The sequence below is a fragment of the Capricornis sumatraensis genome, chromosome 18 (assembly GCF_032405125.1).
Source record: "Capricornis sumatraensis isolate serow.1 chromosome 18, serow.2, whole genome shotgun sequence".
Classification (NCBI taxonomy): domain Eukaryota; kingdom Metazoa; phylum Chordata; class Mammalia; order Artiodactyla; family Bovidae; genus Capricornis; species Capricornis sumatraensis.
Genome location: NC_091086.1, coordinates 25,021,835 through 25,037,021, shown reverse-complemented (window position 1 = coordinate 25,037,021; position 15,187 = coordinate 25,021,835). Strand labels below are relative to the sequence as shown.

The 15,187-nt window shown below is 38.5% G+C and overlaps 2 protein-coding genes across 3 annotated transcripts in view; one reads left to right on the top strand and one right to left on the bottom strand.

Moving 5' to 3' along the window:
• Window positions 1-2,302, top strand: part of NDUFAF2 (NADH:ubiquinone oxidoreductase complex assembly factor 2) — a 173,500-nt gene extending 171,198 nt beyond the window's left edge. For both annotated transcript variants that reach the window (XM_068990760.1, XM_068990759.1), the window contains one exon: window positions 2,041-2,302. In XM_068990760.1, the coding sequence (XP_068846861.1) occupies window positions 2,041-2,289 (249 nt within the window). In that variant the 3' untranslated portion in view covers window positions 2,290-2,302. The remainder of the gene's footprint in view (window positions 1-2,040) is intronic.
• A 4,583-nt stretch (window positions 2,303-6,885) lies between these two features.
• On the bottom strand, window positions 6,886-11,366 carry SMIM15 (small integral membrane protein 15). Its single transcript, XM_068990631.1, has 3 exons — window positions 11,133-11,366; window positions 10,173-10,306; window positions 6,886-8,893 (listed from the first exon to the last, which is right to left on the bottom strand). The coding sequence occupies exon 3, from the start codon at window positions 8,879-8,881 to the stop codon at window positions 8,657-8,659; it is 225 nt and encodes a 74-aa protein (XP_068846732.1). The 5' UTR covers window positions 8,882-8,893; window positions 10,173-10,306; window positions 11,133-11,366; the 3' UTR covers window positions 6,886-8,656.
• Between the last annotated feature and the right edge of the window lie 3,821 nt (window positions 11,367-15,187).

The following is a 15,187-nucleotide window of genomic DNA, read 5'->3' as shown; positions in this document are numbered from 1 at the left end:
TGGTCTGGTATTTCCACTTCTTTGAGAATTTTCCACAGTTTATTGTAATCCACACAGTCAAAGGCTTTGGCATAGTCAATAAAGCAGAAGTAGATGTTTTTCTGGAACTCTCTTGCTTTTTCAATGATCCAGCAGATGTTGGCAATTTGATCTCTGGTTCCTCTGCCTTTTCTAAAACCAGCTTGAACATCTGGAAGTTCACGGTTCACATACTGCTGAAGCATGGCTTGGAGAATTTTGAGCATTACTTTACTAGTGTGTGAGATGAGTGCACTTGTGCAGTATTTAGAGCATTCTTTGGCATTGCCTTTCTTTGGGATTGGAATGAAAACGGACCTTTTCCAGTCTTGTGCCACTGCTGAGTTTTCCAAAGTTGCTGACATATTGAGTGCAGCACTTTCACAGCATCATCTTTCAGGATTTGAAATAGCTCCACTGGAATTCCATCAGCTCCACTAGCTTTGTCCATAGTGATGCTTCCTAAGGCCCACTTGAGTTCACATTCCAGAATATCTGGCTCTAGGTGAGTGATCACACCACCGTGATTATCCAGGTCATGAAGATCTTTTTTGTACAGTTCTTCTGTGTATTCTTGCCACCTCTTCTTAATATCTTCTGCTTCTGTTAGGTCCATACCATTTCTGTCCTTTATCGAGCCCATCTTTGCATGAAATGTTCCCTTGGTGTCTCTAATTTTCTTCAAGAGATCTCTAGTCTTTCCATTCTGTTGTTTTCCTCTATTTCTTTGCATTGATCGTTGAGGAAGATTTTATCTCTTCTTGCTATTCTTTGGAACTCTGCATTTAGGTGCTTATATCTTTCCTTTTCTCCTTTGCTTTTTGCTTCTCTTCTTTTCACAGCTATTTGTAAGGCCTCCCCAGACAGCCGTTTTGCGTTTTAGCATTTCTTTTTTGGGGGGATGGTCTTGATCCGTCTCCTATACAATGTAATGAGCATCCGTCCATAGTTCATCAGGCACTGTATCAGATCTAGTCCTTTAAATCTATTTCTTACTTCCACTGTATAATAAGGGATTTGATTGAGGTCATACCTGAATGGCCTAGTGGTTTTCCCTACTTTCTTCAATTTAAGTCTGAATTTGGCAATAAGGGGTTCATGATCTGAGCCACAGTCAGCTCCCGGTCTTGTTTTTGCTGACTGTATAGAGCTTCTCCATCTTTGGCTGCAAAGAATATAATCAGTCTGATTTCGGTGTTGACCATCTGGTGATGTCCATGTGTATTGTCCTCTCTTGTGTTGTTGCAAGAGGGTGTTTGCTATGACCAGTGTGCTCTCTTGTCAAAACTGTATTAGCCTTTGCCCTGCTTCATAGATCCTTACAGATAGAATAGCAAATCTGAGTGATAGACCTGCATTGCACAAATTGCTTGCACTTACTGGAGGAAGCATTTCCAATAGCAGAGTGCCTTTGTGGAACTGGTGTCTAAGGCATGCTGAACTCTGATTCTGCGTCTGTCCTCCTCTTCACTGCCATAGCACTCCAGTGGAAAAAGAAAAATTGATGAGTCTTGGTCCTGGCATGCATTGAGTCCCACAGAGAAAAGACTGGCAGGAGCACCTCTCTGAGGCCTTCTCACCGTCACTTCATCTCCAGTAGAAGTACACATCACTGATTAGTCACTGAGGCAGTAAATAGCTGTTGTATTTGGAAAATCTTTTGATAAGAGTGACTTTTATGCCCTTGTGTAATACTTCATAGGTATATATACTAATATTTCATGTTAAGTAGTTTGTTTCACTTCCTGGGAAGTAAGTATCTCTATCTCGTGTTCCCTCCCTTCTTTTTATTATTGTATACCAGGATATAGCTGTTTAATTCAAAATAACATCAATATATAATCAGATAGCTTTTTCAAAGTTACGCTGTGTGTATCTATATATTATTTAAATGCAAAGCAAGAATCATGTCTATATGTACTTTATTTTTTTTACCAGCTATTTTATTTTTATAAAACCTGTAGTTTGGGTTTTCTTCTAACTAGAAATTTAATGATTTCTTCCATTTATATATGCATGCAGGAAATAATGAAGAATGAAATATACAGAGAAGAAATTCAAATGAAAAGCCAAGATTTTTATGAAAAAGAAAAGCTGCTTCAGGAGGAGAGCAACAAGGAACTTCCTCCACCAGTTCAAACTCAGATTAAAGGGCACGCCTCTGCTCCGTACTTTGGAAAAGATGAACCCTCAGTGACTCCCACCAGCACTGGCAAAACCTTTCAGCCAGGATCCTGGATACCGCAAGACGACAAGCGCCACAGTCAATGAGTGTACTGTGGTAAAGCTTTATATGTATGTGACTATTTTAACAAATAAAAGTAAAAAGATACTTTGTGCTTTCCATCTCTACTCTAGTTCTCTTTGCCCTTAAGCTTAAGATCTTGTTTTCACTGTTGTGTAAGTGTGAGATTATCAACCATCAAAACCTAACTTCTTGTAGGCTTAAATCCTTCACTTGGCTTATGCAGTCATCATTCTCTTTTTATGAATTTGCTTAGTTTTTTTCCTCTTTGTTTCCATATATCTTGGTAGAAATGGTAAGGGTAAATAAACACTGAGCTCAGAAGACTGCTATTTCTATAGATTCTAAAGGACTAATTTCTATAATTCTAAAGGATCTATAGAAATTAGAGAATATAGAAATTCTCTGTTTATGAATTGTCTTAGATTTTTCCCTCTTTGGATTGCTCCCATATATCTAGGTAGAAATGGTAAGGGTAAATATTGAGCTTAGAAGAAGACTGCTATTTCTATAGATTCTAAAGGATTCTAAAGGACTATAATTTCTATAGATTCTAAAGGATTCTAAAGCACAGTAAGATTCTAAAGGACTAATCAAAAACATGAACTTGGATGAGGCATGTGGAGGCCAAGAAAATTTACTTGATAAATGAAAAAAAAAAAAAAAACTATCTTGATGAGTAGATGGGACAAAAGCTAGTTTATGGTGGGATTGAGGTTGGAGTTTTAAAGAAAGGTATTTGGACCAGTAGAAGTAAAGAATCTATCACAATAGTTTGAAAGGACAGTAAACAAAGAAATGGTACAGTAATAGTTTAGTTCTGTAAGATTAAAAATTACTTTGAAGAAATGGAAAATAGAGCGGAGTTCTCAGAAAGTGATTCCACTGTTACTCAAGATTACAGTGATTTGTATATTGAAAAGTATAGACACATAACATTAAAACAGATTATATACAAAAGTGTTTTAGAAAGGTCATACACTTTCTGAAGTGCACAACCAAGTTTCTGTTGTTAATAGTTATAATTTTTTTTCCATTTATGGTTTGCTTTATCAAACTTTGAACTTTTTCTTTTGTATTGAGGTATAGCTGATTATCAGTGTTACGGTAGTTTCAGGTGAACAGCAAAGCGAGTCAGCCATAAAATGTATCCATTTTCTCCCTAACCCCTCTCCCAGTTCTAATTCTAACATAGTTCTAATAGTTCTAATTCTAATATAGAGATCCTCTAACAGTGTTTGCCATTGTAACAACTACTCAATAAACATGGACTGAAGAAAGCCTCAGATCTTAATGCTCTGAATAGTATAAGAAAATCCCTGGTTAAGTGTTTAATAATGAATTCCTAAAAACACATAGGTTGAGAGTTTTACTTAATAGAAGGTTAAAATGTTTAATTGCTTAAGAAATAAACTACAGAAACATTTATAAAATGTTATACTAAAACAAGTAATCAAATGTAATCACCATAATACTTAAGGAATGACCAAAAAAGCCCTTAGGTAATATTAACATTTAAGCAGTCCTGTTACTATCAGGTTAATTATTCTGTCTGTTTACATTATTATAAAGTAGTAGTACATTTTACCAAAGTTAGGCAAAAAAGGAACTAGCTCCTAGGCAATATAAAGACATAAAATTTGTTGTGGAATTGACTGTAAGGTAACATGTCCTTGAATCCTTAATTACAGGAAAAATTATAAATTCTAACATGATAGAATAGAATGCTTCTACTACCGAATTCCTGCCAGCTCATTAATTGTACTGTGTGTGCATCTTTTGCAGATGTTTACCGTGTAGACTGTTCTGTGCATACGTGTGTGCTCACTCAGTCCAGTCCTTGTCTTTGCAGCCATATGGACTGTAGCCCATCAGGCTCCTCTGTCCATGGAATTCTCCAGGCAAGAATACTGGAGTGAGAGTTTAGAAGTATCTTAATATATGTGACAGAATTTACATTAATTTTAATTTGTATAGTTTTCATTTTAAAATATCTGTTTTACAAAAAAAGAAAATCTTAGCCAATAGTTAACAGTAAGATGATACTGGCCCACTCATTAAAGTGTGCACTTTCAAAGTGATTTTGAGAGGTAAGAATAAAGTTTGTAGTAATCCATCCACATTACTTCCCTCTAGACTAACATTTTTAGGATGACTGGTTATACTGTTCAGTTCAGTTCAGTTCAGTCGCTCAGTCGTGTCCGACTCTTTGCGACCCCATGAATCGCAGCACGCCAGGCCTCCCTGTCCATCACCATCTCCTGGAGTTCACTCAGACTCACGTCCATCGAGTCCGTGATGCCATCCAGCCATCTCATCCTCTGTCGTCCCTTTCTCCTCCTGCCCCCAATCCCTCCCAGCATCAGAGCCTTTTCCAATGAGTCAACTCTTCGCATGAGCTGGCCAAAGTACTGGAGTTTCAGCTTTAGCATCATTCCTTCCAAAGAAATCCCAGGGCTGATCTCCTTCAGAACGGACTGGCTGGATCTCCTTGCAGTCCAAGGGACTCTCAAGAGTCTTCTCCAACACCACAGTTCAAAAGCATCAATTCTTCGGCGCTCAGCTTTCTTCACAGTCCAACTCTCACATCCATACATGACCACAGGAAAAATCATAGCCTTGACTAGTCCTACATAAAAATGAGACTATAAGCTTGACCTAAATTAAGACTGCCTTTCTAAATAATCTTGTTTTTATACAAGGCTTCTAGGCCAGACACATGCACAGCAGAATCAAAGTTTTACATAAAATATTTACTTGTCTACCATATTTCATATTTTAAAGTTATATTTGGAGTATTTGCAAGTTTTCTAATGAAAATGTTTTTCATCATCTCTTCCAGACAGACTCCAAACCCATGCAGTTTTAATTTCAGAAGTTAAAATGTTCATTTTAAAATAGTATCATATATACCTTAACTACTCAGATAAATCCTTCCTGACTTCCTGTGCTTCTGCTATACATGCATATAGCATTTTTCTCCCCAAAGCCCTTATTATACAAATTGTTCAAGTATACATGTAAAGCTTGTTGGGTATAACCATTTAAGTCTAGCCTGTTAGATGTCTGTAATTAAAAAAAATTTTTTTTAATGGAGTAAATAATTTTCCCACTGTTATCCTTTTTCATTCCTATGTTTACAAACAGATCTGTCATTTATTTACTTTCATCAGCCTTGATTCAATACCATCATATTGATTTTTTTTAATGCCATCTCATTAAGCACACTATTTAAAATGTAACCTGAATTCACTTAGACTAGGCTTTCTCAAACTGTTTATGTTCTTTGAGGAAGGGTGGAAAAGAGGGGAGGAAAGTCTATGATAATCAAAGTAACCTAAAAGACTCCAAGAAATCATGCAGAAATGAACTGCTTTACCCTGTTTCCCAAACTTTTGGTATTTGAACACAGAACCCCTTTTAATATGTTTGAGAAATACAGAATTTGTTCTTATACGTTTATTACAGATATGAAGCACATCAAAGTGAGCCTATACTCAGTTGCAAACATAAAAACAATCATTCCTAAATAGGAATCACACTTCCTCTAACTTAAAACCAGATGAGGTATAAAGTGCCCCTAAGGATAGGTGAGAAGCTGTTTGTTATAGTGGACCTCAGCATTGGGTTTCCAGCTCACTGCATCAGAAGCTTATTTCTTTTGCTCACTGTGATGTCAGGAAATAAGTTTAAAATGCGCTTGTGTATCTGATACAATAAGACCATACTGAAGTTTACCACAGGACACTATGAGTCAAATTCTGATGCACAAACTTCTGGGGAGGGAGGCAGTATAATGTTTGTTACAGGCAGTCTGTTTTTCCTTCAAAACCAGCCATAAAAGGTCATTGATTATACTACTTCTAAGAACTTCAGAAACAACATAATAGGTTGGTAGTTTTCAAAAGAAGTATTCTGGGTAACAGTAGATGGGATTCAACTGTAATAGTATAACAACAGACTGATTTTTCTGAAGAATATCAAACCTCACAATAATTATCAAACCCCATAATAATTAAGTCCCCAACTTATTTTTTCAGCTTTATGATACTGAACAGAAACTGTTGAAGTTTGCTCTTTTCTCAGACTAGTGGTATACACTAGGACACTTGATGCTGAGCAGTGGCATGGAGCCACAGCTGCCAGTCACGCAATCGCCAGTAAACAACTGATACCCACACTCATCCTGTTCCCACACAACCATCCTGTTTTTGACTTTCAGTACATTATTCAGTAAATTTTCAATTTGTAATGGGTTTATCAGGATGTAATACATCCCTACCCCTGCAATACACACAACATATAGACACAAATACTGTAAAACCTTGTTGATCTCAAATGTGTAAACTGGCTCCATAAACGCTGGGAAAGCCGAAGAAACAACAGCCTATGTCAAAGAAATACAAAACTGTATTAAGACCAACAGGAACCATGGAAAAACCCATTTTAGTTAAATACCTTTTAACTGTCAAAATGAACAATGAAACCATAGGTTTAGTAGATAACTAAAAATTTTAATTTCAATAATATAAAAAGCACATCCTAGATCACCTGAATAACTAGTTTGTAATTAAACACAATTATTTCAGTGCCTAGAGTTGCAGTGTGTTGCTTGCACTGGCATCAAGAAACTGACAACCTAAAATAATAGTAATTAAGTATTGTTCAAACCAGTCCATAAACATTCTCAGAGGTCCTTAGGCTCTCAGATTGGAGAAACACTGCTCTCAACTTTTACAAGTACAGTTGACCCTTGAAGAACATGGGTCCAAACTGTGTGGGGTCACTTATACAGATTTTTTTCAATAGTACTACAATACTGCATGATTCAGGGTTGGTTGAATCCATGGATGAGGAACTACAGATACAGAGAATCTGCACGTAGGAACAGTGTACAGTGAGGGTCCACTGTAAGTTATTTTCAACTGCGAGAGAGGGCAAATGTTCCTAACCCTGCGCTGTTCAAGGGTCAGCTGTATGCTTATCTACAAATGAAATTCATAACCCTTTGAAAGGTTTAACTTCTATAATACATCTAACCTGAATTATTATCCCTTCTCCCCAAAAAAAGCTCAGGACCTCTTTATAAAAAAGTATCAAATTTATTTCAATATTCTAGTTTCATTTTTAAATTAAAGCTATTGGACAATTTCTTGCAATTTAAAATTCATTATTAGAGGTGAGGAAAACATTAATAAGCTATTAATTACTGAAAACAAAATTATCAACCATGCATTTAAAAAAGCCATGTTAAAGAGTAAAAAGTTCCAATTATACTATTTAACTGAAGGAAATATCCTTTACCTCTTTATTTCTAATTATAACAGTCTCATTTGGACACAATTTATACCTTTTTCACCCAATTAATACAATGCAAACAAAATTTTTCCAAATATTAAGACTTCCTTTACCATTTATGATACATGACATAACTGTAACTCTTTAAAAGTTCCTTAAAAGAAAGTTGAAATTTTAATTTTCACCGTGAACCTGTCTGATCAAAAAGTAAAGGACATCACCACCACATGAATTAAAACAAAGAATGCAATAAAAAACAAAAGTGGTATCTATATAATCAGCAAACTATCTGATGAGACATGTTAACTACTTCACATTTCTTAGCACAATTGAGAATAAACTAGTTCCAAGGTTTGGCGTTTTTACTCTTAAGCTTTAAATCATAGTGTTACTCTACTCAAGTCATCTCTAAGAAAATGGCAGTGCTCATTAAGTACAAAAATGATTATATCCAGTTGGTGGTATTCTACATAGTCAAAATAATACAAAAATTCTTTATAAAATTAGATTTTTTAAAATGCAGACTATCTGGTAATTACCAGTATCTCAAAAGCTAAAATAAGAAAAATACAGAAAATAAAGAAGTACTCATTGAATAATATTAGTTTGCTCTGAGGAAACCAGAAATGATTCTATTTCAAGAAATAAGTAATAATGATAAAGAGATGTAATTAATACACCATATATCTTTTAAGCCAAACCACGCTTTTCTGCTCAGAACTCTCGATTTTTACATTCTTAATCTTTTGTCCAGAACAGGACTACATTTTAAGCCATTTTTGAATAGAGTTCATAATCTAAAGCCACTTTTCTTCACAGGATGTTTTCATTTTAGTATTCATACATAAGCTGCAAAAAGGCAAATGAAAGTCAGTTATAAGAGTCTGTAGCATAATAAATGCCAATTTACAGTAACTGTCAAGAGACTTCTATACCGAAGCCAAAAAGTTGCTACAGTACAGGTGAGAACTGCCATGATTCTTCCATAGACTCAGACTTCATTTAGTAATGCTGTCATAAGATCCAAAAAGAAACCTTAATGGGTCCTTTCAAAGATGCACAATTTTCCTCTGGACGCACAGCCTGTTCATTCCTTCAATCCTTTTTCAGTCGTTTAGCTTTTGCAATGTTTTCTTGACGTTTTTGTTTCTTCTTTTGCTCCTTTTCCCTGGCCTCAATCATCTTGGCCAATTTCCAAGACAGCACAGCACTTGCTAGAAACAATGGAGTCAGAGCCAAAATAACTGTTGTAAGGAAGCCATATGGGTCCTTTGCAGCCCATTCCACAACATACTCAGCCCAAGCCTTTAAATCAAACATGTTCGTGGAGGCCTTAGGAAAGGGGTGGGAAGGGGGGTAAAGACAAGAGAAAAGATGATGTGGTTAATCAAATTTTGAAAAGGTTACGCCAAACAGTTAAATCAGAATTCTGTTATCACTCAATAGTTTTTTTATTTGGTTTTAAAAAGTACTAATTAGTACTATTTTAATAAGGACTAATATTTCCAATAAGAAAAAATAATTCACTTAAAACCACCAGAAGAGTAATACTTAGATATGAAGATACAGAAGAGGAAAAAAAAAAGTATGTGAAATCTGTTATAAGGACTATGCATTCTCACATGCCTCCTACACTCAAGATAAACTTTAGCAGCAGAGTTTTTGTTTTTCTTTTTTTTGTCGTTGTTTTTCTTTCAGCAGCAGAGTTTTATAAGAATCTTAAGTTTTATGTGCTTATTCCAGGGAACAGCTGAATCCCATATGTCATTTTCTGACACAGCCTTATTAAGTTCTAATTAACAAAAGTGGTGGTTCAGTCAGTAAAGAATCTGCCTGCAATGCAGGAGACATGGGTTTGATCCCTGGGTCAGGAAGATCCACTGGAGAAGGAAATAGCAACCCACTCCAGTATTCATGCCTGGAGAATCCAATGGACGGAGGAGCCTGGTGGGCTACAGTCCATGAGGTTGCAAAATGAAGAAGTGAAGTCAAGTCGCTCAGTCGTGTCTGACTCTTTGCGACCCCATGGACTGTAGCCTACCAGGCTCCTCCCTCCATGGGATTCTCCAGGCAAGAGTACTGGAGTGGGTTGCCATTTCCTTCTCCAGGGGATCTTCCCGACCCAGGGATTGAACCCAGGTCTCCCACATTCCAGGCAGAAACTTTAACCTCTGAACCACCAGGGCAAAAGTACAATCATCAAATCTGGTGTCTCAAAGTCAGGAGTATGTGAAATGCCTGGAGAAAGGGACATAATGGATGGCTGTTTCCGAAATGAAACAAGAAGGTAAGGGAACCATGATATTATCCATTCATATGCAAAGAGAGAAAAGCAAAAGATGACATGCAATTTTATGCCCTCCTTCAGCTTTGAGGACATAATATAGTAAATGAGAACAAACTTAACAGAAGAGAAAATTAACCATTACACGTCCCATGCCTTTTGTTCCATTGTGAGTTAGTAAAGAAGGGCCATCTTGCAAATCAGGATGTTGTGGATTTGAGTGATATCATCTATTTTGCCCCCAGAGACTTTTCAACCTTTCATGTTTGTGTCAATCTCCATTCAAAGTAGAGAATTAGAATAGCTGGGATTTAAAAAGTCATGTACCTTATGCTTGAGTAGTGATCTCTAATTTTGTCCTGGGATTATCAGCCAGTCACAATTTCAGATGACGGTTGGTTGGCTGTCGTCTTCTTTAACTCTACCAAAACACTTCTGAGAGAAGGCTTAAATTCTATATACTGGTTGGGTTGAAAAGAATAGACAAAAGAAAAACCGTAAAGTCACAACCTTAAGGAATAAATTATAATACAATTTTAAATGTTAAAACTAAATTCTCTATATGCAACCTATAAATAACATGTAAAGTTGCCTGGCATATTAAATACATTCAGTATCTATTTCTTTCTAATCTTAAGGGATAATTACACAACCAAAATGCCCTGGAAAAAGCTCCTAATTACTGGGGATCAAATATTTTACTCAGTTACTTATTTCAACAATAAATTTAGAAAGCTCACTCATAAAAAGCTAACTGACCTGTTGCAGCATATCCATTCCTAGTTCTTGAACTTTTTATATTTTTACAGGGTTAGGTTTGTTTCGAGTTAGTAAGGGAGGGCCTTACTAATTTCAAAATCAAACAACGTTTTACTCTTAAAAAGGTTTTTTAGTCTCTATGTAATTTGTGCCCTTTACAGAAAAATCAGAGATAAGCAAAACAAAGTATGTCACTCACAATTCCATTACCTAAACAAAACTACCATGATTGGTTTTTAATTATATCCTATCACAATTCCTTCATATTTTTACCTTAAGGCATAAAGTTCCTAGCCTTCCCCCCAACCCCAATTCGTACGCCCCCACCCACACAGTGAAGACTAGACACTACAGATCCCCATCTGTTTTTTCAGCTTCTCCAGCCCAGTAATGAATTAACTAATGCAAGATTCAGAGACCTGCAAAAGAACTTTGCAATAAAGAGGAAGGGGGAAGTGAAGGACCTAGTTATGGCAGAGTTTTAGACATTAATACAGAGAAAGGAGTTACCATCCACCAGATACACACCTCTCGTGCACCTCAATTTCGGACCCCAGGTGCAAGCGCCCTCCACACTTGAAGGAATAAATATTCTTCTTCTTCCTTCCGAAAAGGATCCACCGGGCATGATATTCGGATCAGACCCGCACGGCGCCTGAAGCTGAGGGCACTTCACAGCCACCCGCACTTCCCTTTCCTCGTGTTTTCCCCTCGCTCACCCTTCCTCGCCCTACCCGGTGGCCCGCCTCTGGGGCCACGCTTCCCCGACCCTCCGCCTCGGCGAGCGCGGGCCCGGCGGGGCTCGAACAGCCGGCGGTCCCCGGGAATCAGGGGTCGTCCCCGCCACCCCCTGGGCCGCTGGCGCCGCAGCCACCTCCGCTGAGCACCGCGGCAAGAGCGCGGCAGCGACCCCCAACCGCCTCCCCTTCACCTCGCCGGGGACGATGGGTCCGGACCCCAACTCACGACTCACCTCCAGGCCGGAAGCAGGAAGGCGGAAGCCGCGACTCTCCCAACCCGCCCACAGGCCGGCCCTCGCCCGGATCCGGCCTGAGGAAGTCGCGGGGCCAGTTTCCGGCTGCGCCATTGCTGTGCGGGTCCCGGGAAGGCGGGGAGGGTGGGGCGGCTCCTGGGTTTCCGGGGAGAGGCAGGTGAGGCCGCTCGAGGTGAGCGGCGGCGCCCGGCTGGTGTCTGGCCCGAAGCCCGAGGCCCGCGCCTCCTGCCTGAGGCGCGGGTGAGCTCCGGTCTCTGGGAGCCGGTCTGGAAGCGCTGAGGACCCCCTACCTTTGCCCCCGAGGTCATCAGAACAGCCGCTCCCCTGCGGGAGCCTGGCCGAGGGTGGAGGGCCCTGGTGGGTGAGGTCCGTGACCCCCGGAGACTCCGACCAAGGAACGGCGGCCAAGAAAGGAGTTGGTCCCCACAAACCGCCCAGAGTCAAGGTGAAGGTCACACCCAGCGACTCCTGAAGGATTCTAGCGAGTTCCTCTGGTTCACATCCACTCTTTGACCCTCTCCTCTTCTGGCTGGACGATAGTTAAAGCCTCACGTCGAGGAGACCAAGCGCAGCAGGACCGTGGTGGAGCCACTGAACGTTGTTTCTAAGGGGAAATGCAGCCATGCTGCGTGAAGAAGTTTTTGCTGTTTTCAATTTAAGAACCTCTTTTCACAAAAGAATGATCGATATTTGCCCAAAGTAAACTTGAAAAATTACTAAACTGTGTGGGCATAGAGTTCCCATAGAGGTACTTGTTCTTTCAGTGCACAAATAAAGAGATTCAAAAGTCAACAAGCAGAAAGAGTGAGTTCTCATTGTCTTCTAATCTACAGGAACTGAGAGATTAACTCGGGTTTGCTTGGTGATCAAGTTTTGTGATCTCTTGCACTGAACTGCTCTGTTTGACTACCTCTTCAAATGTTGCAAGACCTCTTCACTGATGTGTGCCAAATAAAGCAGGTTTTTATTCTTGAAAGACTATAGAATGTTCTCTTTGAGGAGCAGGCTGTGACATGTATAACTAGTTTAGGGATAACAACAGTAACCATTATTTACCAGGGAACAGACTTTTGGCAAATAATCTAATGATCTAAAATACTGTTTGTTGGGCATATGTTAATGTTTGTATGTTGTATTAGTAGCAGTTGTTTTCTTACTCATTCTTGTTTGAAAACTTGGATGATGGTTTCAAAGCTTGTGCTGCTTGGACCTAGCCTGTACCTGTAGTAGCCAGAAAACATACTCAGCCATTGGATTGTGTCTACAGAAAACTTGACTTGCTGGCAGTAAGACTTTGTGGGGTTTTTTGTGTTTTTTTTTTTAACTTGCCCAAATAGTAATTCCAGGAGAGGGTCAGAATTTATTTTAACATCCTTCACTCCAGAGACCAGTATGTGTATGTGTTATTTTAATCATGGTTAGACAGTTTTCCTGATGACTGCCTCCCCAATAATTCGCTCTGCTGTGCCCCTTGTGAAATGCATGGGAGTGGATGGAAAGGCACCTAAGAAGGAAGCGTCTGTAGCTCCTTGGCGCTAGTGTAAAACAGGCTTTCACTGTCTAATATTACTGGTCTCCTTTCCAGTTCCAGGAATGGCTACGAGCCCTGAAATAGCGTAGAAGTTGCCACAGCTAAGCTCCCTGCTGCTACCTGACTTGCCTTAATGAAAGGTGGTGTCAAGATTGGTTCAGACGGTGCAGGCTACTTTCTAGAGTCAGGAGTTTTAGCTTGTGAGTTGTGATTCACAGGCCTTGTCTCTGATGATTTGATACTCTGAAAAAGTTTCCTCTTTTGTATGTTAGGTTATCTCTGGGGTTCTTTCAGCTTGAAAATTCTATTGATTAAACTTGATTTGGCCATTTTTCTTACTTCAGCTTCATAAGCAGCAGCAGAATAAGGAATTTAAGGGAAACATCATGGCCAATTTTCATAAGGGCTTGTTCTTTATTTAAAACATTCTTAATTGAGTGTTCTCTCAGATGTCTTTCAGAATTTACTTAGAATAACGGAAATAAAGTCTGCTTGTATTTTTATTTAAGAAATAAAATCTTAGCCATTCATGTAGCTTTAACTGAAATAACTAAAGCTTACACTTTAATTAATGAGGATTGTCTTTGAATAAAAATAATTACTTTGTAGCATATCACATCATATCCATACCAGTTACTCTGTTACAATTATAGTTTGAAAATGGAGCCTTCCAAATTTTTAAGTTTTTTACTCTTAATAATTATTAAGTAAGAACTCGTCTTTCATTAGTTCTGTTTAAGTCTTTCTCTCTTAGGTGGTACATTTCACCCTGACTCATGTCAAAATTGTGAATGACTAAAACCTCCATAAGATTCTATTATAATAATCTAGACTTAATTAAAGATTTTAAGAGTTTTCTTACCTGCTTAATAATTTGTGTTTTGGCTTTGGTAAAACTGGTTTCTTCCCTAAGTTTATGAGTTTTTCCTACCATTAAGACACAATGCAGATAGATTTTCTTGTTAGGCACATTTATGTAACTAGAAAGGTCATAGGTTTTAGTGATATTTGGGAGATTATACTGCAGAATTGTAATGTTTAAAGGCTATTTGTTGACTGCTGTGTTCCAGGTACTAGGCTAGCTGCTTCGCGTCTCATCACTATTGCTGAGACTAAACTCTGCAGGATGGTATTATACCTGTTTTACAGATATGGGACCAGAGACTTAAAAAGTAGAGCAGAATTCTAAACAGATCTGGCCCAAAAAAGCCCTGCTCTTGTTTAATTCCAGAGATTAGACAAAATGCTGATCTCATAAAATGAAAGTAAATTTTTTATTCTATAATTGTTGATTTAACTAATAATCACAAGAAAATCTTGCCATACTCCAAATTGCCCATTGCCCAGGTGGTGGCAGCATGTCTCAAAGAGCTAGTGTGGTGTAGGTTTTCTCCAGCCTTGCCAGTTGATTTGCTTCTTCATCCCACATACATCCGTGACCTTTCTGTTAATCTCTACTTCTCTCTTGGGCACTTTCACTGCTATTAGACCAACCCATCAGTGATTCACTCCATCTTCCATCCTCCCTTCTGCCTCATCTTCTGAATGGGTCATACTCTGCCAATTTGCTTTCAGCCTATACCAAGGACAGACGAGCCTGTCCAGCTGCAGTCCATGGGGTCGCAAAGACACAACTGAGTGACTAACACTTCCTTGCTTATTTTCCCTACAATGAAAGCATCACCAAAGTATTATTTTTTGGAAATTTCAGTAACACAAAGACTTTTTTTTTTTCCTTCAAATATTGTTAGTTTTCACCCATTTTTGTTAGATGTAATTTGACAAAAGCACATCATAAACTAAATAAGTGGCTGATATTATTATTAAATACTTGTTTAAATTAGAAGACGTGTCTTAAATGTAATGGGATATACCAGTTAAGAAGGTAATGAAAAGCTTTTAAAAGGTAGAATTTGTCTTCAAAATAAGAACAAGAAGATTCAGTAGGGAACAGTGAAAGGTCATATATTTTAGAAGGATGTGCGCGCGCACGCGTTTGTGTGGTGTGTGTGTGTATAAGAATAACTAGCTAAACTTACCTTAGCCAAAAATTTCTTG

What these genes read in the sequence shown, in the direction of transcription:
- SMIM15 (XM_068990631.1), bottom strand. Translation starts at nt 8,881, where the DNA reads ATGTTTGATTTAAAGGCTTGGGCTGAGTATGTTGTGGAATGGGCTGCA.